This window comes from Lissotriton vulgaris, chromosome 4_1 (assembly GCF_964263255.1).
Source record: "Lissotriton vulgaris chromosome 4_1, aLisVul1.2, whole genome shotgun sequence".
Classification (NCBI taxonomy): domain Eukaryota; kingdom Metazoa; phylum Chordata; class Amphibia; order Caudata; family Salamandridae; genus Lissotriton; species Lissotriton vulgaris.
In genome coordinates this window covers 1,807,124,339-1,807,145,410 of record NC_141691.1, presented here as the reverse complement: position 1 = coordinate 1,807,145,410, position 21,072 = coordinate 1,807,124,339, and the positions used below count along the sequence as shown (strand labels likewise).

The following is a 21,072-nucleotide window of genomic DNA, read 5'->3' as shown; positions in this document are numbered from 1 at the left end:
AGCACAGAACAGAAATCACGGGCGAACACAACCCAACACCCCCAAAGCAAAACCGCCCTCATCACCCAGCAAATTGAGAAGACGGTAATGCCTGATGAAAGTATTGGAAGAAGCCCAAGTGGCCGCCCTACAAATCTCAGAAAGAGGGACACCCCGGATCTCAGCCCAGGAGGCCACCACCCCCCTCGTAGATCGACCCTGAACACCCACAGGAGGAGGGGACCCAGAAAGAGAATAGGCCAAGGAAATGACCTGCTTCAGCCAGCGACCAATGGACACAGACAAAGCCTTACGCCCACGGGAAGCAGCCCCAAAAGAGACAAACAGGGAGTCAGTCATCCGGATAGCCGCTGTGCGCTCAAGATAAACACGCAAAGCCCGGCACACATCCAACAAGGACCAACAGGGACCACCCGGGGAATCCAGAACAGAACCCAACGCAGGCAAGACTAACTCCTGGGACCGGTGAAACTGAGAAGCGACCTTAGGCACGAAGGAGGAATCAAGGCGGAGCACCACCCCATCCTCCGAAAAGGACAGGAAAGGTTCCCGAGACATCAAGGCCCCCAACTCGCCAAGGCGCCGGGCAGACGTGATGGCCACCAAGAACACAACCTTCAAGGTCACAAACTTCAAATCCACCTCCGACAAAGGTTCAAAAGGAGGACCAATCAAGGCCCGAAGGACCAAGGCCAAATCCCACAGGGGAAAGGAAGGCCGGGAAACCGGATGAGAAAGAGAAAAACCGTGGAGCAGCTTGGAGACCAAGTCCTCATCATCAGAAAGATTACCCCACGGGGAACGAAAAGCCCGGACAGCTGCCCACTGGGCACGCAAGGTGGACACAGCCCAACCCTTCTCAAAACCCTCCCACAAAAACTGAAGCACCGCCTGTAAAGAACAGTGCAAAGGGGAAAGGTCCAAGGCCGAACACCAACGACTGAAGTTACCCCAGTGGCGATCATAGGACAGGAGAGTAGTAGGCCTACGGGAACCCTGGATGGCAGCAGCTAAATGCTCCGGGAACCCACGCCGCCGCCACCCCTGCCTCTCAACCTCCACACCGATAGCCGCAAGCGGAGAAGAGGCAGGGGCGGGGAGGACCGCAGGGGAGACGGGGACAGAGGGAGGAACCAAGGGCCCTGCACAGCCAGAAGACGAACCGTCGGAAACCAAGACCTCCGAGGCCAAAAGGGCAGAACCACAACCACCTCCCGATCCTCCAGACACAGACGGGACAGAAACCTGGGAATCAGTGCCAGAGGGGGAAAGGCATAGAGCAGGCGGGACGGCCAGGGAACCGACAGGGCATCCACCCCCCAACAACCCTCCTGCTGAAACCTGGAGCAGAAGCGTGGAAGCTGCGCATTCAGCCGGGAGGCAAAGAGGTCCAGAAAGGGACGCCCAAACTTCCCGCACACAAGCCGAAACGCAACCCGGGTGAGAGACAACTCCAGAGGAGCCGGAAAGCAGCGACTCAGGACATCCGCCGCACAGTTGTCCACTCCCTTGATATGAATCGCAGTCAGAGACAGCAGATGACCCTCCGCCCAACAAAACAAAGGAGCCACCACTGCGTTCAAGGAAGCCAAACGGATCCCCCCTTGATGGTTGAGGTAGGCCACCGACACCATATTGTCTGACCTCACCAGGACGTTCCTGCCCAGCAAACACACCCGAAATCCCATCATGGCACGGGACACAGCAGTCAACTCCCGCCAGTTGGAAGACCTGCGACTCTCCAGCCGGGACCAACGACCCTGAAGGGACTGAGAACCCAAGGTCGCCCCCACCCCAAAGCGCTGGCATCCGTCGTCAAGACCAGCGACGGAGAGGGCTGCAAGGGGAGCCCCTGAGACAGATGGACGGGATCTGACCACCAAAGCAGAGCAGGCAGGACTACAGGAGACACGGGCACCAGACACTCCCAATCACGGGACAACGGATCCCAGAGAGACAGAAGGTAACACCACAAGGGGCGGAGGTGAAAACGAGCCCAAGCCACCGTAAAGACAGTCGCTGCCATCAGACCCATAAGACGCAACCAGAGGCGCACTCGAAAGGAACCCCCCGCCCGGAACCATCGAGCAAGGGACAACAGGGACACAACCCGAGGATCCGGCAGGAACACACGGTTGAGGTCCGTGCGAAACCGAGCCCCAATGAACACCAGATCCTGCGAAGGAGTCAGCCGGCACTTCGGCAGATTGATCAGAAACTCGTGCCGCCGCAACTTCGAGCACACCAACTCTCTCGCCTCCAACAACAGGTCCCGAGAGGGAGCATGGATCAACCAATCGTCTAAATAGGGATACACCATCACCCCCTGGAGATGAAGCCAGGCAACCAAGGGGGCGACAACTTTCGTAAAGACCCTCGGGGCAGAGCGAAGGCCGAAGGGCAAAACCTGGAACTGAAAGTGGCGCCCCTGAACACAAAATCTCAGGAATCGACGGGACCTGGGATGCACCGGAACATGGCAATAGGCGTCCTGCAGATCCAGGGGACACATGAAGTGACCCGGCAGCACCAAAGGAACAATCCGCTGCAAGGTCTCCATACGGAAGGGAATCCGCAACACCCACCGGTTCATGACCCTCAAATCCAGGACCAGGCGGAAACCCCCGGTATTCTTTGGCACCAGAAAAATCAGGGAATAAAAGCCCAACCCCACCTCCGAAGGAGGAACCGCCTGAATAGCGCCCTTCCCAAGAAGATCCTCCACCCCTTGAACTAGGTGGGCCCTCCTGGACCGGCAAGCAGGCCAGGGAGTCGGGCGGAGGCCGGAATCTGGAGGGGGAACAGAAAACTCCACCTCGTAACCCTCCCGCAGAACATCCAACACCCAAGCGTCTGAACATGACTGAACCCAGGCATCCAGGAAGAAGCGCAGCCGCCCTCCTACCAACAACCCGGGAACCACAGCCAAAGAGTCAGGAGCGAGGTTTCGGGGGAGGAGGAGACCTAGCCTTACGGTCCCGACCCCCGCCAGAAGAAAACCTCCCTCGGCCCTTCCCAAACTTCCCACGAAAGGAAGGCCGAAAGAAAAATTTAGACTTAGAGGGGGCAGAAGAAGCAGGAGCAGAAGCAGAACCCTTAAAAGAAGAAGAATGTTTCTTTTCTTTAAACAGCTTGTGCAGTTTGGTCTCCAACTCCCCCCCAAACAGCATAGAACCCTGAAAGGGCAAACGCAAGGCACAAGCCTTCTGCGCAGAGTCTGTCTTCCAGTCCTTAAGAACAAGACTGCGACGAGCCGCCACACAGGCCCCACCAGAAAGAGCAGCAGCGCGTACCACATCAAAAGACACATCGGACAGAAGTTCAACCTGCCGCTCAATGTGTTCAAGAAGACCTGAACAGTCTGTGGCATCGTCCATCGACTGGTAGAGAGACTTAATGTCCGACAGCAGAGACTGCGACAAATAAGTACCATAAACACCGGCCCTCAAGGCCAGATGAGAGCCAGAATAAACCTTCCTTAGAGCCCCGTTAGCCTTCTTATCCACAGGGTCCTTCAGCACAGCGTCCTCAGACAAGGAAGTGCGACCCACCAAACTCGCAACAAAGGAGTCAATGGGGATCGAATCAGGAAGATCCGTAGCCATATCCCGGAGGGGGTAAAGACGGGCCATAAAACGTCAAACCAGAATGCGATCCGGATCAGCCCACTCCCTCTTCAGGACATCCTTAATAAAGGGATGAACAGGAACATCCACCGCGGCAGAACTCTGGAATTGGCGGAGCAAAGAACCCCCCAGCGTCATCAGCAAAGCCCATATTCTGCTTCACGTGCATCAGGATACCAGGAAGAGCGTCCTTGTCAATATACTTCCCCTTCAGCTCAGAGTCCCCAGCCCAAGCCGACTCGTCACCAGAAGAAGCAGAAGCACCTGAAGCCGCAGCAGGAACCTTGCGTCCGGCTCCACCAGAACCCATTTCTGAAAGGGTCTCCCTGATCAAGCGCTTCAAGCGCGCATCCCCACCCCCACCACGGCGTCTGGACCGGGCAGGAGAAGGAGAACGTGAGACACTGGAAGAAGAAGAAGAAGAGGACCTCTCCCTGTGATGCCTCTTCCTCGAACTTTTCCCCATCCTGCACAGCAAGGAACAACACAGGAGGCAGTAGCAACCAGCAAACAGCACAGGAAATAAACACCGCTACGCGGTACTCACCAGCTGCCCCCGTTTATATCCGTAAAAAAAAAGACCGGGCAGAAGCGCCTGGCTACGTCCCAAACCGGAAGTCAGGCAGCGCCATAACAGGAAGGCAGTCCCAAACCAGCCAACCCAAGACGCGAAGGCGGCCGCGCCCCCTAACAAGCCCGGCAGGCAGGAGGGGCGGCCATCGGGGTAGACGCGAGGCCCACGCGGTCCAACATCCACGCGCGGCCCAGAGGAGCGTCAGAAGCAGCCCGCGCCACTCCCCCCAAGCCCGGCAGGGAGGGAGAGGCCATCCAAGTTGCCGAGGACAACGAAGCCCCAGCGGAGGTAAGTTCGGCGCAGGAGCCTATTCCAAGCTCCACGAGCCACAGCAATCCCTGTCAGAATGACAGAAAAAAGAAACAGAGGGAATGCTGGGACATGTACCCTTATGTACTCCCGGCGGGAGGGGGAGGGTAGGTCCAGCATTCCTTCTTTTTCTTTTTTCTGTCAGAGATAGTAACATCTCATTAGTTTTGAAGGTGTCGAGGACGTAGGGACCTGGGGGTAATGTTTTAACTTCTACGAACGAGATTAGAATAAACACAGCGCTTGCTTCTTATAAACTGTATCTCTTGTTCCTATAGATAGTGAATAGGGTGAGGAGGGGTTGTATTGTCATTACCAGCTTTGCAATTCCGTGGCCCCCAATGTTGACCTTCACTTTTGTCCGCTCTGATGGAAAATGTGCAGCTGTTCTGCATATGATGCTTGTACTGTTTGAAGAAACAACTTCACATGGATCTCCTGCAATGGTGACTTCAACATCTGTAGTAATTGAGCTGTGGAAAACAAGGAAAGCACTCAGAATTTAAAGGTGCATAACTTGGATTTACAGGTAATTGTTTTCTTTGCTGCATATAGCTCTCTTAAGTCCGTATTGTCCTTAATAAACCTTACAAAGGGGTGGTATATAGTATAATAACATTATTAGAAAAATTGTGGAGTTATTCTGACTTAAAATACTTATTACAAAACTTTAGCCCTGACTTAGAATTTGGTGGAGAGTGTACTCTGTTGCAGCAAAGAAATCTTTCCGCCAAACTGATGTCCAGCCCACCTCATTTACAGTTGTATAGAACTTCAGTATGTCAGTGACAGAAACTACTCTGTCTCCACTGCTAACAAACACTTCCGACTCCACAATGGAGTCGGAGGATTGGCCACTTGACCACCTGCCCAATTTAGAGTCTGCAGTCAAATGACCAGTTTTCACTGTCCGTTAAGGGGCACTGAAAACTACAAAATTACACCTGCACAATGGGACACAACTCCCATGGTGCAGGGGTAATTTGTGATTTTGATTTTCAACAACAAAATCCTGCTTTGGGATTGTGTTTTTGACAATTAGAAGACTTGTTAAAAGTTTGACAAACAGTACCATCGTCTTGTGAGATCCCTCTGCCAAACGTTTAATACAATTGACAGGAACCTCCATGATGGGGGTTCCAGTCAATGTAAGAGAGGTTCACTGAGCTGGCAGACATTTCTAGCTTTGGAGTACAGGTTCTCCATCAGGGTTATGGAGAATTTTACTCTGTCACCTGGATGGCACAACGCCCGTTCTCCATGTTGTAAATCAGGCCCTTTGTCTTAAAAATGGAAACATTTGTAAATAATCCAATGACAACCAGAGTAAATCAATATTTGTTATCAAGGACAAGGGGGGATATGTCCAATGTATTGCCTGAAACACTGGAATATGTTTATGTCCATAATGTGAAAGGCTTTTATGTGAAAGTTATAAAAGTTTGTCTCTTGTGTTCATGAACATCTACTTTGTTGTTTTGCAGAGGAATTTCTTAGTCTTTCGAACTAACAGTTATCTTATTTTTAGGTTATACTTCCCAGTTGTAGAATGGCGCATTCTTCAATATAAATATGTGTCCTTTGTACTTAAAATGCTTCACCATCTACTGAAGTATTGTCCCATGGGGTCTTTGTGAAGCTGGTACCTGAATCCTGTTCCTGTTATGGTGAGGAGCACGCCTCCTCCTGTGCCTCCTCTTCTTGGAGTCACATCATTGACTATGGGGGTCAAAGAAGACCGGTAGGTATAGGCATCTTGAAGAGTGACTGAGTCTCTGTCATTGATCACATGTACACTGCAGACTTCCGTAGAACCAGTCCCTGTAAAAACAAGCACAATTGAGATATTATTTTGTTGTGTATCTGTAATCTGGCGCCTCAAATGATTTTGATAATGACAAATGTTGCTTTTAAAACAATAACGTTTTAAGAAAAAGAGAAAAATATGGCGTAATAACAAAAGGGTTCGTTGTGTCTCCCAAAGACCAGAATAGGCTGCGCAGTGTCCACCTCTTTTGAGGACTTTTGGGATTGGATTGGCAATTGAAAACATTAATGTTTTACCAACACCTCAAAGGAAGTGGTAACCCATTCACAAATAGAAAGGGGTCCTTAATGGACACCTTTGACTTTGTGAAGGTTGACAAAAGTATTTTTAAGAGTAGTCAGAGGTGATATAATTCACTGACTACTCTTAGAAAATAAAGATGACACTTTCATTTTTTTTTTTAAATGTATCCCGTTTTCCTTTAAGGAAACCAGGTTGCATTTAAGGAAAACAATGACTTTATTTAAAAGCAATCATAAACATGGTTGCCTCCTGACCTGCCATCAGTTCATCATCGCTGTGATGGCTGTGATTCCTAGTGGATCACAATTTGAGATCTACCTCAGTAATATTCATGACGTTGGTCAAATTGCAACACACTATGAATTATGAATTGGTAATTTGCAAACCGACCTATTATTACGTAAATTGCTTAGCAAATTATTACACTTGTTGCAAAAATACTGTTCGTAAATTGTACACTATTGCTTTTTCAAAATTAGAATACTGGCACTGAGTGCAGACATCAGCCGTGAAAAAGTCTAGATGACAAAACATGTGTCTGTTTGTAACAGGTTTTTACGCAAGAAATGTGAACAACCTTGAAAAGATTAAATCCAGACCAACACAACTCTGAGCTTTCAACACATTTTTTATTGGTCACACTATATAATGATTAGACTTCTTTGGGTGCCTCTGTATTTCTCTGTTTATCTATCTTTTCTGAATACTTAAGACACAGATTATTCTAGGATTCTGAGACCATTTTCTCTTGGCAGTCCATAAAGAATTAATAGATATCTATGTTCAGTTAATTTCTTATGTTACCTAAATTACATATATCCTTTTTTGTCAATATTGATCATACCTAGACCTGCTTTACATATGATTGTAAAACTCCTTACCCTAGTATATTTGTAAGGAGGTCCATCTACTTTATGTACCCCCTCTTTTTGTTCGATTTCGAACACAGGTTTTTGTAATTCCACTGTGGGAGGAGGCCTGAAACAGCATGATGTGCTATCTAAACATTATGCTTTTATTCTTTCAGTAGTACTGTGGCCTGGCTTGGTAATTTTTAGGTAGTTATTAATATCTCACACCTCCAAAGACAGATGTATTAGTATTATGTAGCCTAGCCTAGTGCAGAGGGGCGGTTATGAAAACTGGGACAAAGGATGTTTTGCCTTGTTTCTCCATTTAGGTCAGCTGCCTGCTGAGCTGGGCCATGTCAACATTATGCTGCAGACCCTATTCCCCAAATCAATATACATATTACTTCACTTTAAATTGGATTTCAGGTTTGGTTAAAGCACTCAACACCCATATTTACATGTGTAGATAAGTTAGTCTGATAATCAACAAATAATCAGATTCCAGGTAATTATTTTAATTGTGTGACTTAAGGAGAATAGGATAGTTCTCATTTCTGTCTGAGCCGACTATAAGTGCTTAATGTGATGCAGATTTTAGCTATGGTTAGTTTACACCTACTTTTGAACCTTGCTTGGAAAACTCAGTTTCAGCTCACACATTGTCAGTCTATGTGGAAGACATTTTTAGCTTCCACATAGGAACCCAGATAAATAGCCCAGAAAATGGATGAAGAGGTGGCTTAGATATTTTTGTCTGAAAAAAGGCGGTCAAACCTGCTTCATTTAATACATAGGACCTTTCCATGCCAAGAGACTTCAATGCTCAGTAAGGCTTTACAGATAGTGCTGGTAGAGAGTACTTGAACTCCTTTGAAGTAGAACAGGAAGAACGTATCCTGAAGTGTCTGAAGATTGCTACAATGTTGACATTTCTGAAAAATCCCCAGGATGTCACCCTGGAAGAATCTCTACATCATATTAAGGCTGCTAGCAGTGTCCATCTTGCCTGTCAAGGAATGTTTATGGCTGGCTGCTTCCCTTTCAATGAGTAACTTCAATGAACTGCTGCCATTGGGTGAATGTTTAGGAGCAACAAGCTATTTTGTGTTTGCTTGTTTTTCTGGGTTTACAATTATCTCCCTTATTTGTGTTTCAGTTTGCTATGACCTCCTGAACCCTTGATTGTATTTTTTTTTGTAGGTTAAAGAATTTGGTTCAGTCAGGTCTTGTGTTTATAACTAAAACTGATGTGAACATGTATGTCCTTTCTTGATGGCATTGTTATTCTTTTGTGCTGGTAGACATAAGACTACATGCGGTTTCTTTGGGTATTGATTTTTCTGCTTACAAGAGTTTGCCAAAGGGAGGAAAGGTAAATATGTTTATCTCTGCGTGCTGGAAAGTAACACAGAATCCAACAGGCAGTTTCTAATTGTTAACATATTTGATTATATTGTTAGTGAAAGGACATTTGTTAGATACCTTGGGAGATTCAGCAATAGATACCAACAATATGTAGACATAAAGTACACATTCTGCACTGGCTACCAGAGCTGTGATACATTTCATGAGCTGATTTACAGCATAACTTTTCATTGCTTGAGCTGAGTCAATGCAGCAAGTCACAATGGAAGGAAAAAAAGAGTCAAAAGCAGTTCTAGAATTTTTCTGAATTACTTAAGCGTCTTGTCTACTTACCATTACTGGGAGACACTTCACAAATGAGGGTACTTGGATCAGATTGATTGTTGTTTACAATGCATTCTGAGCTGCAGATGAACACTTGGGAGTTATTTCTGTCAAAGCCTGTGCCAGCCACTGTCAAATTCTGACCACCACCAAAGCTCCCTGAAAGGGAAGAAAGCAAATAACTTGTATAAAAACAAAAACCTTAAAAATAGTCACATATTTCAGTAACTAAGCTGTAGGTCAAGGTTTGTCAAGCAGTTTGAGAGTGGTCCAGTGCTGTATTATTGGTTGAGGAATAACACAGAATGGTGCGCGCCAAACCACACTCCCTCCTGAAATTGTTTCTGTACAAAAGACCTATTGAAAATGGGAAGATTTGCCTTGGTTCTAAATCTACTTTGCTGGGTTACAGAAAGAGGTAATATTTCTGTTGGGTGTACATTCCATAGAAAGCACAGTAGTTGCACTACATCCAAAATACACAATTAGCAGAAGAAGCATTGACAGAAAATTCAGAATATTAACAGTCAACATTGAAAGAGCTCCAAGTTGACCTTAAACCTAGGGGTGCATGAAACTGTAAAGGCTTTATCCCTCTATAGCTCTGTATACCATGGAAAGATTCTCATTTCCGGGTGTAAGCATACAAATCTTGACGTTTGTCACAATTTATGTCACCTTGTTAGAGGCTAATAAATAGTTCTGCAGAAGATATTATTTGCAGACAGCAACTAATGCTATTATAAAGGATGGTGTTCGGACGTGATATCAGAAATGGAAATATCATTGGTCTGAATATTGTGTCAAAAACATTGAGGAAAAATATATTGTGATGGTCATTTTCTATGGGTACATAATGTTGTACTTATATAACTCCACATATATGTACCTTGATGATATATAAATCTTCAAGGTAGGTAGACTTGGAGTTAAGAATAATAATTTTATACTTTCCTATTTGCACTTATGATCTCCATATCATCGTCCTCAATATTTTTGACACGATATTCTGTCCACACGAGATTTGTGTTTCTGATATTCTATCACTGATCCGGTGGAAACTAGTTTGCACTCAGAATGGGCAAAACCAGAAGAACCTGCCTCTCCCTTAAACTCCGTTTTATGTGATGTGTTATCACCAGCGCTCAACTACAGCCAGTGATGACTGTGGAGGGTTCTGGCTAGGCGGCCTCTGGGAATCATAGTTAATTTCTGGAAAACAATATATTTCCCACTAGCTGTAAATATTTACACCAAGCTGTAGTTTTGTAGCCCTTGGAGATGATGGTGTTTCCATGCAATGTACTCCCTGGCCTTATTTATCTGCAGTGCTAATTATCACTGGTGGTATGTAGTGCCAGCGGCAAACTTATACCACTGGATGCAATATGCAACATCACCGCTGCTGAGGTTAGTGCCTGGCACAGCGGTATTCTTAGTTGAGTGGCACTTTACTGCAGAGTATTTCACCTCTATTAAACACATTCAGCTGGTGAACCACTGAATGCCTGGCAATGGTTGTTCCATTCAATGGTTAACTTTATGCCAACATAAATTACTAAACAGTACCTTGCCTCAAGAGAAATAAAGAGACATATACATAAATGAAGACTGCAAACCTGCAATTACCAAATAGAAAATAAGACTTGGGGATATCAGAGCAGACACACGGAAGTCGACAGAAAGAACTTTTTCTAAAAGTTATGTTCAAATCTTGTAGGCAGGGCCAGACTGGGAACCCAAAACAGCCTTGGCAGTTATGTCAGACCAGCCCTGGTTTTAGGTTGAGCATTCAAGACCTCTTGTATATGCTTACTCTTGTATATACTTTAGTTTATACTTATATGTGTATGTACTTTGTGGGCTCTGAAGATCAGCCCTAGGACTTGTCTGCTTCCGCTTAGGCACTTTTTCTTCTGTTCAACTGCCTCTATTTAACTGTTGTGATAGAAAACGACCAGTAGAGGTCAGTAAAATATCAGAAATGCATTCTGCTGAGGGACTTTCTTATTTTAATTTTTCTGGCAACTGCCTCTATTTAATTTTCTTGATACAAAATGGCAAGCAGATGTCATTAAAATACTAGAATCACTTTAGGATTCTCTAGATTCCAGTCCATGGAAATTGTCTTCCACAAGCACTGGTAGACAATATTTATTTCATATCTTGTATTTTCAGTGAAATGACCACCGAAGGCCATGATTTTATATTAAAAACAGAGCTTTGGATTATACCATTTCCCACTGAAAGGCAATATTTCTCTCCATGTGTTCCATACCTGGTGTGTCACGCAGTTTGGTGCTTACAAAATCTCATTAACAAGGAAATGGTCTTTAAAAGACCTCAGAAGTACTCGGCAGTTTGCCCAGCAAGCTGTCTCAGCTCGAGCTGCCACACACGCGGGGTGAGGTGACCAAGGGTGACAGAGGACAGCAGGGTGTGAGAGCCGTGTGAGGTGACGGAGGGCAACAGGGAGTAGGAGCCGGGGGAGGCGACGGCGGGCAGCAGGGAGTTAGAGCCGGGTGAGGTGTGCGTTAAGAGCCTTGATGTGATGTTTACCGCCAGCCTGTAGTCAGAGGGTTGAGCGAAGGCCACGGTGCTCAAGCCTGGTCTCGCTCTCGCAGCACAGCACACATATGCTCGCCACCAGGTTGGCGCTATATATAATTGATGCATGCATACCTACACGGACGGGTGACTGGAGTCAAAGGGGGGCTTTGATCTGACAGCTCAGGGGTGAAAGTCATAATTAAAGCCAGCGACCTATGTGACCCCAGGCCCAGTGGTGGGAAACCCAGCAAAGCAGCAAATTCAGAGAGAAAACGAGCTGGCTTTTACGTTACACAGGGAGTGGAGGGAGGTGAGGGGGTGGCTATCTCTGGGCTGGTGACGGGGACGTGTAGGCACAGTAGGTGTGCACTGCCCGAGGCACCGAGGCGGAAACAGATAGAGACAGATAGAGATAGAGAAAGAGATAGACAGAGACAGGGACAGGCTGTCAGAGACAGATAGAGGCAGAGACAGACACAGATAGAGACATATAGAGATAGAGGCAGAGACAGATAGAGGCAGGGGCAGAAAGAGCTAGATAGAGGCTGAGACAGGGACAGACTGACAGAGGCAGAGACATATAGAGGTAGAGACAGGACAGAGACAGACAGCAGTAGAGACAGAGAGAAAGTCAGAGAAAGAGACAGAGATAGAGGCGGGGACAGATAGAGGCAGAGATAGATAGAGGCAGAGACAGACAAAGACAGATAGAGGCAGAGACAGACAGAGACAGAGGGAGGGAGACAGAGGGAGGGAGGCAGAGGGAGGGAGGGAGACACAGACAGAAAGAGGGAGACAGAGGGAGACAGACAGAGGGAGGTAGACAGAGAGGGAGAGAGAGAGAGGGAGGGAGACAGAGGGAGGGAGACAGACAGAGGGAGACAGACAGAGGAAGACAGAGACAGACAGAGACAGAGAGGAAGAGAGACAGAGAGATGGAGAGAGAGAGGGAGGGGGAGACGGAGGGAGACAGAGGGAGACACAGGGAGGGAGACAGAGGGTGACAGAGGGAGGGAGAGGGAAGGAGACTGAGAGAGGGAGACAGAGGGAGACAGAGAGAGGGAGACATAGCGAGAGGGAGACAGAGGGAGGGAGTCAGGGGGAGACAGAGGGAGGGAGCCGGAGACAGACAGAGGGAGACAGAGGTAGACCGACAGAGGGAGATAGAGGGAGGGAGACAGAGGGAGAGAGACAGAGGGAGGGAGACAGTGGGAGGGCAACAGAGGGAGGGAGACTGAGACAGACAGAGGGAGAAAGAGGGAGACGGACAGAGGGAGGGAGACAGAGAGGGAGACCGAGGGAGGGAGACATAGGGAGACAGAAAGAGGGAGACAGACAGAGTGAGACAGACAGAGGGAGATAGACAGAGGGAGACAGACAGAGGGAGGAGGGCAACAGACCGAGGGAGACAGATAGAAGGAGACAGAGGGAGAGACACACAGAGGGAGACAGACAGAGACAGACAGACGGAGACAGACAGAGGGAGACAGAGGGAGGGAGACAGAGAGAGATAGAGTGAGGGAGAAAGAGAGAGAGAGAGAAGGAGGTAGACAGAGAGAGAGGGTGACAGAGTGAGTGCGACAAAGGGAGACAGAGGGAGAGAGGGAGGGAGAGAGAGGGAGTGAGAGAGAGAGAGTGAGGGAGGAGACAGAGAGAGAGGGAGGGAGAGATAGAAAGAGGGAGGGAGACAGAGAGAGAGAGAGAGAGAGAGAGAGAGAGAGAGAGAGAGAGGATGTAGACAGAGAGAGAGGGAGACAGAGTGAGTGCGACAAAGGGAGACAGAGGGAGAGAGGGAGGGAGAGAGAGGGAGTGAGAGAGAGAGAGTGAGGGAGGAGACAGAGAGAGAGGGAGGGAGAGATAGAAAGAGGGAGGGAGACAGAGAGAGAGAGAGAGAGAGACAGAGAGCGGGAGGGAGGAGACAGAGAGAAAGAGAGGGAAGGAGAGATAGAGAGAGGGAGGGAGAGATAGAAAGAGGGAGGGAGACAGAGAGAGAGAGCGAGAGAGAGTGTGTATGCCAGGTCTGGTGGCTCAGTGGACGAAGGCATCCTCTGCAGGGGCCTGTGTTCAACCTCATGGTTACAGTTTTTTGTGTGCTCTAGCCCCGCCCCCTCGCAACTGACCCCGCCCCCACCGGTGCGGCCCTCGGCCACAAACCACACTGTAAATGTGGCCCCCGAAAGAAAGTTCGTGAGTACCCATGGCCTAGGGTCTTGGTTTGAGGGTAGTATCTTCTGATCACAAATGCTGGATGGCTTGAAGTGAGTGAAAGATTCTTGCACAAGTGTTTCTGTTGCATTGGATATGGACGTTGCCAATATGTTATGAAAATTCACATCAAAGAATACACATAGCCAAAGACTACACAATGCCAGTATGCTCCCCGTAAGGGACATCCCCTCTGAACTAAAAGAGAGATCGCACGTCTGCTGTCCTTCCACAGCTACGCTCGACACACTGAGCGGGGCTGAAATCCAACACTATGACATTGAAGCCATGTGCGACATTATAAATGCTTATAGCTAATTCAGCGTCACGAAAAAAGTATTAGCAGTGTACTACTTGTGTACAAACAGTCTACTTACAATTACAATCAAAAACATAATAATGGCGTCTTCAGTTGCAGACTGTACGTACCTTCCCGGGGGGCGACGGAGGTGATGCTGAATGCGTACTTGAAGAATGCGCTGGTCTCAGCAAAGCCCTTCGCAGCACTGCGGAAAACAACAGAAAAGTTTCCCCCCACGTGATCCCCAACGGTGCACTGCAGCTCGCTGTCGGTGACTGACTCCACAGCACATGCTACGTTGCCGATTCCCACTACTACATCTGAGCTGTCAGTCCCCAGGCCGGATCCACTGATCGTCACCCTCGTTCCAGCCGGCCCTGAAACACAAAGGCAATAAACAACGTTTCATCCCAGGGAACTCTTATTGATCTAACCTTCATAATTAGGCTTTGCAAAATTAAAGTGTACAATTGTTCGCTGGTAGTCGCTTGACATCAAATGTACACTTCAGCAGCGCGAGGCGGCAGTAGTTGTCATATCTTAGTCAAAAGCATAGCCAGCAACGGTGCAGCAGGTGCAGTGGCCCACCGGACCCTGACTATAGCTGTAGTGTACTCCAGACAGAACTCAGGGGGCACACTTATTGCTTGCACTAGGGCTCATGGAAATCATGCTATGTTACTGCTACAACCGCCTACTACATACTACATATGCACTCTTCATTATAAGTGTTTACGGCTCGTGACCTGGATGGTCAATGCTTCCAAGAAGGGATGACCGGAAGCACCGCTGGAAGTGGTAACATGGAGCAAACACCCAACAGTAGCACCTGCCCGTTCATTTCCTTCAATATCCTTGAGTAGTACGGCCCAGGAGAATTATCTTCACAACCAGAGGTCGTACCCCAGCTCCAAGCGGTAATCTGGGGCACCTCACATCCAAGTGCGTCTTCGGGAGTTCTACCTTGCTTTCAAAAATATCACAGAAGTTTAGAGAAGCAAATGTCTGATCGTCTGTGTGACGTTCCACTGCAAAATGGGCAGTTCCTGCTACTCAGAAGCAAACGGACCCTCCTCCGCCGTCAGCAGACGGCACCACCTATTCATTCAATAGGGGCTGAAACATTTTATTTCATGATGAACCTCCAAATCTGAAAGACTATTAAAGAAGGATACACGCACAATGAACTCTGCAGTAGGTGCTTTTAAATCACACGCTTTTGATATATACAAACGCCCCCGCTGAAGCCAGTACCCCCTCCAGGTCAGCACCCAGTGCGGCTGCACCAGTCGCACCCCCCTAAAGCTGGCCCTGACTACACATCTAGAGCTGGGAGCGGCAAGATAAGCATCTTCGAGTTGTAAGAAAGAGTAAAGGAGAAGGCAGAAGGACGCAAATGTCTCTGAGTCATGTGCCTTATGCCACGTGTCACATGACATATCAGGGAAACATAGTGGAGAAATGGGGATTTCCGCCAACAGAAGGGTGAGGCTCACAACATGCACATCTGTCCTCTAATGATAGTCATTAATTGACATATGTATTTCATTGGTCAGATTTCACAGACTAAATTAAAGTTAATGTACTTTTGTGTGTTGGGATCTTTGATTTTCAAACAATGTGAGCTTTTGGATTTGGTTCTTTATGGCACTCTCCCTTCTTAAGTTGTGCTTATGGCTCTTGAGTATAAAGTCTGTCTGCTGGCACAGTACAACAATTCGTCTCTACATCAATTGCTTATTTGTGTGAAGTGTATTATTTTTATAAAAGGGTGCTGTGTACATTGGTATGAGGTATCCACTGTTGAAGTCTGAAATCTACACCAAACTGTGTATTTTTGTTAAAAACAAAGCTCAACAACTTACATAAAGATCTCTCAATATACCACCTAGCATTTGAAGGACTAAACATTGATACACAACAAGCCAGTCAGCTGCCACTTGTTAGAAATTGCGTTACTGGGTTGACTGGGGTGTGAGCCCTGGCTATCAGCAACTACTGGCCGTAGAGGGCACTGGTCATTCCCTCAGTGGGCCGCAAGGGTTAGGGACGGTTTTGGGCCCAGGGGAGGGAGGAGGGGGGAAAGAGGGCGTTTTAGTTAAAGGGCCACTTTTGCAGAATCGACCCCTGTAACAAAATTGGCCAAAACTGGCCCTGGTAAATAGCTCGGCCAGTCATGCTTAGGCACGAGCAAACCCCAAATTAACCTGTATTCAGCCCCCTGGTACCTTGGCACAGAGCAATCAGGTTTAACTCAGAGGCAATGTTTAAAGTATTTGTGCAACTCTTCAAACAGTGAAGCATTGAAAACACCACACAAAAAGAATCCTACACTAAGTGAGAAAGTAGAACAACATGTGATAAATAAAACATGATCAAAAGAGCACTTAGTAGAACCGGAGTTATGCATTTTTAAGGAATAAACCATAAAAAAGCACCCAAAAACTTAAAGTGCCAACTGTGGCTATCTGACTGCACTGGGTCAAAGTCAAAAGTTCAGGTCGACTGCTATGGAGCATGGGTCAGATGCAGTCCCAGATTAGTTTTCTTGAAGTTTTACCTTCTGAAGTTTTGTGCCAAGAGTCCCATTGGGGTGGGAGAGGGTCCCATGTAGCAAGAAAAGTGTCACAGGTGGTTTTCGGTGTGGTTCGGAAGAATAGGTCAGGCAACATGATGGGCAAGCTAGTGCTTCACTTTGGCGGTCCTCCACTGGCGATCGATGATTGCTGCTCAAAGAGATGGGGTGGCAACAGCTCATGTTGAATTTCAATGCGAGCGGTAGGGTCTCGGTGCCAACGGGCCCATTCGCAGTTGCAAAGAGCCAAAAAGCTTGATTTTAAGAGCACTGAGCCACACTATGGATCCAGAATCTGAGGGGCACCACTTGGGGGTGGGTCAAGACCTCACCGCAGCTCGGTCCCTGAATTGTTTGGGAGTACCTTTAGATTCCTGAGGCTCAGATCAGGAGGCCTGCAGACTAAGTGTTGGAAAGACATGTTGATTCTAATGCTTACACCTATATTATTTGGGCAGTCTCTTCCTCAGTATTGGATGCCTTTGTTGTCTATCTCAATTGCCTGATCTTGGCTCTATGGCTTTTCTACTTATTCTTGTGTTTGTCCAGACCAGGAACAATTATTTCTCACAGAATTCTCTCTGAACTGTATTAATGTCCCCTCCACTGATCGCCAGTATCCCCTGTTGCACTCCTGTCCAACTCTCCAACCCATTACCCTTGTTCTATGTACTTTGTTTATTTTTTACAAATATAAAGATTAAGTTGCAGGTCCTGATCTTCTTGCCCAGGAAAGAGGGCAGCAGCCAGCAGTTCAGCACAGCAGTGCTGCATTTCCTTTTGAGCAGCAGTCCATCAGAGTGGTTGTCCTTGTAGCAGCACAGCAGTCCTTCTACCTGACAGAGTATCCAGAGCTCCAGACATGTACTGAAGAGTTGGTGTCTTAGGTCCAGTATGTATATGCAGTTGTGCCTTTGAAGTGATGAAGAAGCTTCTCGGGGATTCCCTTTGATGTCCACAAAAGTCCTCCCTTTCCTGCCCTGACTCCAGACTTTCTACAGGGGGTATGTAGCCTTTTGTGTGGAGGCAACACACAGCCTTTTTAGGTGTAAGTACAGCTGTGCTCAGCTCCTCCCTTCCATCCTGCCACTGATGGCGCATCCATGCATACCTAAGCTTCCTATTGTGTGTAGCTGTCTAGGAGGACTACACAAAGAACAATTGTCACCTACACCCAGTCATGTGACCTGAGACAGGCTACATTCACTAAATGCCTAAGGCAAGAAAACATCAGCATCAACATCAATCTGCTAGAAGAGCCATTTTTAAGAAGGGGGTGATTCATTTCACACCTATACACAACTTCAAAAGGGGTGGGAAAAAGGGGAAAAATCATTTTTTATAAATAATACTCTCGTAGGAGTTCCCTGCATGCTGTTTGCTTCCTGACCCTGCCGGGACCGATTTGGAGTTCTTGGACGCTGTTTCTTCCCCGAACCTGCCGGGAAGGACCCTGTTGTCAGGACACAGCGTGGCACACCGGGACTGCGAGGACCAGCATACCTTTTGACATCGACAGCTGGTGCCTTTTCCTGTGTATGCCCCGCCCTTCCCCACCTGTACTTTACTCCTCACGGCCCCCGCTCCGCGGGAGCCGCTCGTAGGAGTTCCCTGCATGCTGTTTGCTTCCTGACCCTGCCGGGACCGATTTGGAGTTCTTGGACGCTGTTTCTTCCCCGAACCTGCCGGGAAGGACCCTGTTGTCAGGACACAGCGTGGCACACCGGGAATGCGAGGACCAGCATACCTTTTGACATCGACAGCTGGTGCCTCTTCCCGTGTATGCCCCGCCTTTCCCACCTATGTATTTAAATCAAGGTCATACCGCGCATCGCGGGACGCGCGCGGGGGGGAGCTCGGGGCGAAGCAAGGGCAAAGGGCGGGCCGTTTGAGGCCGTTCGAGAACGGTAGAGACCGGGACCGGGCCACCCCTTTTGCATCTCTTCTATTCATTCTTTCCACTCACCAAGCTTTGAAACTATGGCCATGAGAGAGACGAGGAGTAAGAGCACGCTAGCTGCTGGGACCTCAAAAGGTACTTTGGACAACTATTTTGCTAAGGCGGGCTCTCTCCTCATTGATGAAATCACGATTCTGGAAAGGCGAATATCGCAAGAAATAGACTGGGTAAGGCGATCATCCATGGGCACAATAGCGCAGGCTATGAGCCCAGTAAAGAGACTGGATCGCATAGAGTCTGACAATGGGGAGAATGGAGCTAGTGGTGTGTTAGATACACCTCACCTAACCATTTCCACCCCATTATTTAACGATATTGACACTAGTGCGCCTGTAGAGTTAAGCTTATTACCCCTACCCCAGCCTCCTCCTCCCCCTATTAATGTCATTGTTAGCCTGGCTAACACGGATGACAATACCGATACAGCTAGCTGCCTTACGCAGGGGGAAAGGGAAGGAGCCATACCAAAAAGGAAAAGAGGGCCAAAAAACCCTGGGGGGCGCAAGGCTAAGGTAGCAAAGCACAACCCAGCAGCGGAGGGAATCAACTTGGGATCTGGTAGTAAGGGACATACTCCACTGAGGAGAAAGGCGCCATTACCCCGCCTAATCCCCTCCCCCAAACACCACTTCAGACATCCAGTCACAATGTTACCTCAAGTGACGAAGATATCACCCTCTCTGATATCGGCACTCTTCTGAAATCACTTTTAAGCCCCTTGGAGGCGCGTCTAACTAAGATCGAAGCCAGATTAGTGTCAATTGAAAAAGCTACGGTCCAACTAGCAAACATCCCCAAAAAAGATAGTATTGTTCCCAAAGGTGGGGGCGGGGGGGCTCAGGAATAAAAAGCCTGCATCCACGCCACTAGTAAAGGAGGTGGTGAAGGAGGTGGCACCGGCCTCCAAGCCCCCCCAATCCCAACAACCCGCACCGCACATAGTGTCATCTCAGTTGACTGATTGTGCCACATCTTCACATCCCCCTGAAAGGCGGACTGTAGTTACACAGGGAGACCAGGGTATTAACAAAAAACACAGGTTAGTAAATTTACCGCCGGAGGCGAGTCCATATACAGTTATCCTGGCGGGGGTTCCGGAGTTAAAACCATCGTCAAAAGAACATGTTTTGGCTCTTAAAAATAAGGTGATCAGTTGACTTTCCATCAATAGGCCCCTCCCCCAGGGAACAACGAGTGATGTCCTTATGGTGAGGAGAGTCCCATGGTTAGGTTACACACGAAAATCGATCAATGGGGATTGTATCCTAATTAATTTCAGGGACCCCTCGACCGTTGCACACATCTGCAGATGGTCTTACCCTGACTTTGGGACATCTATCCAGGCCTTACCTCTATCTTTCTTCTATACCCCAGCGAACCATGTGAGAGATGAGGAGCGATGGGAGACCGTCCATAGGAGGGAGGGAAGATGGGGCGACAGAGGGAGAGGATTCTATTCAGTCCACTATCCAGTCCATATCCCAACCTTCAATAGGTATAGTATCCTGGATTTAGTCGACTGACAGAGTGGGAGTTTCAGAGGGGAGGCAGCAAAGCGACCCAGGGTCTTTGAGGAAAGGGGAGCCACCACTTCCAAATTCTGCTCCAATAACTCCTGTGGGCCAGCTCGTTGTGAGGTGCAACATTCTTCCAGAGAGGTTTACACAAATATAGCTGGGACTATCCCCAGTTTGAGTGAAACCTTACATGAACAAAGGGAAAGTCTCTCTAGTAACACGCCTTTAACGAACTCCTCATACATGGGCACTTCTCCCCTTCTGACCCTGAACCCCAGACCGCCCTTCCTAAACATACTATTTCGGAATGTGGCTGGCCTGGGGAATAAAATAAATTCTCCGGATTGGAGCTTATTCATCGAGGGTAGGGACATATGCATGTTCCAAGAAACCTGGGCGAGAGAGGAAGTCCCTCGCACAGGTTTTGCATCTTATTCTGTCCCCGCAAAATGGGGGGGTAGGGGGCTCCCTTCAGGTGGCCTCGTGACCTGGGTGGCGGTCGATCTGGGATGCACGGTCGCCGTGCTTCCATTAGGCACAGACAGCATTCTTGGTCTCTTGTTAGAGTGGCCGAATTCGAGTAGACTTGTGGTGTTAAATGTCTATTCCAGGCCGGCTGGCCTCACACAGGAGTCATGTACCATCGATGACCTCTCGGTAGCCCTTAGCGACATTTCCCAGGGCACTCCCCTCTTGATTGGAGGGGATCTAAACTGCCACTTTGAACCCCTCTTGGGTTTAGTGGATGGACTTTCCCAAGAGGAGGATGCATTATGGTCCGTACCTCCAACGGCAGCACCTGCACCCAGAGCCTGGACTCCGTTGGCTGTCCAAATTACTGGTC

The 21,072-nt window shown here is 48.0% G+C and overlaps 1 protein-coding gene across 1 annotated transcript in view; it reads right to left on the bottom strand.

Annotated features, from left to right (window-relative positions):
- LOC147724585 (fibrocystin-L-like) overlaps positions 1 to 21,072 on the bottom strand; it is a 505,554-nt gene that overhangs the window by 249,673 nt on the left and 234,809 nt on the right. Inside the window, exons 41-44 of the mRNA XM_086918064.1 lie at positions 14,305 to 14,553; positions 9,130 to 9,279; positions 6,156 to 6,330; positions 4,826 to 4,982 (exon numbers count right to left, since the gene is read on the bottom strand). Of these exons, the coding sequence (XP_086774190.1) occupies positions 4,826 to 4,982; positions 6,156 to 6,330; positions 9,130 to 9,279; positions 14,305 to 14,553 (731 nt within the window). The remainder of the gene's footprint in view (positions 1 to 4,825; positions 4,983 to 6,155; positions 6,331 to 9,129; positions 9,280 to 14,304; positions 14,554 to 21,072) is intronic.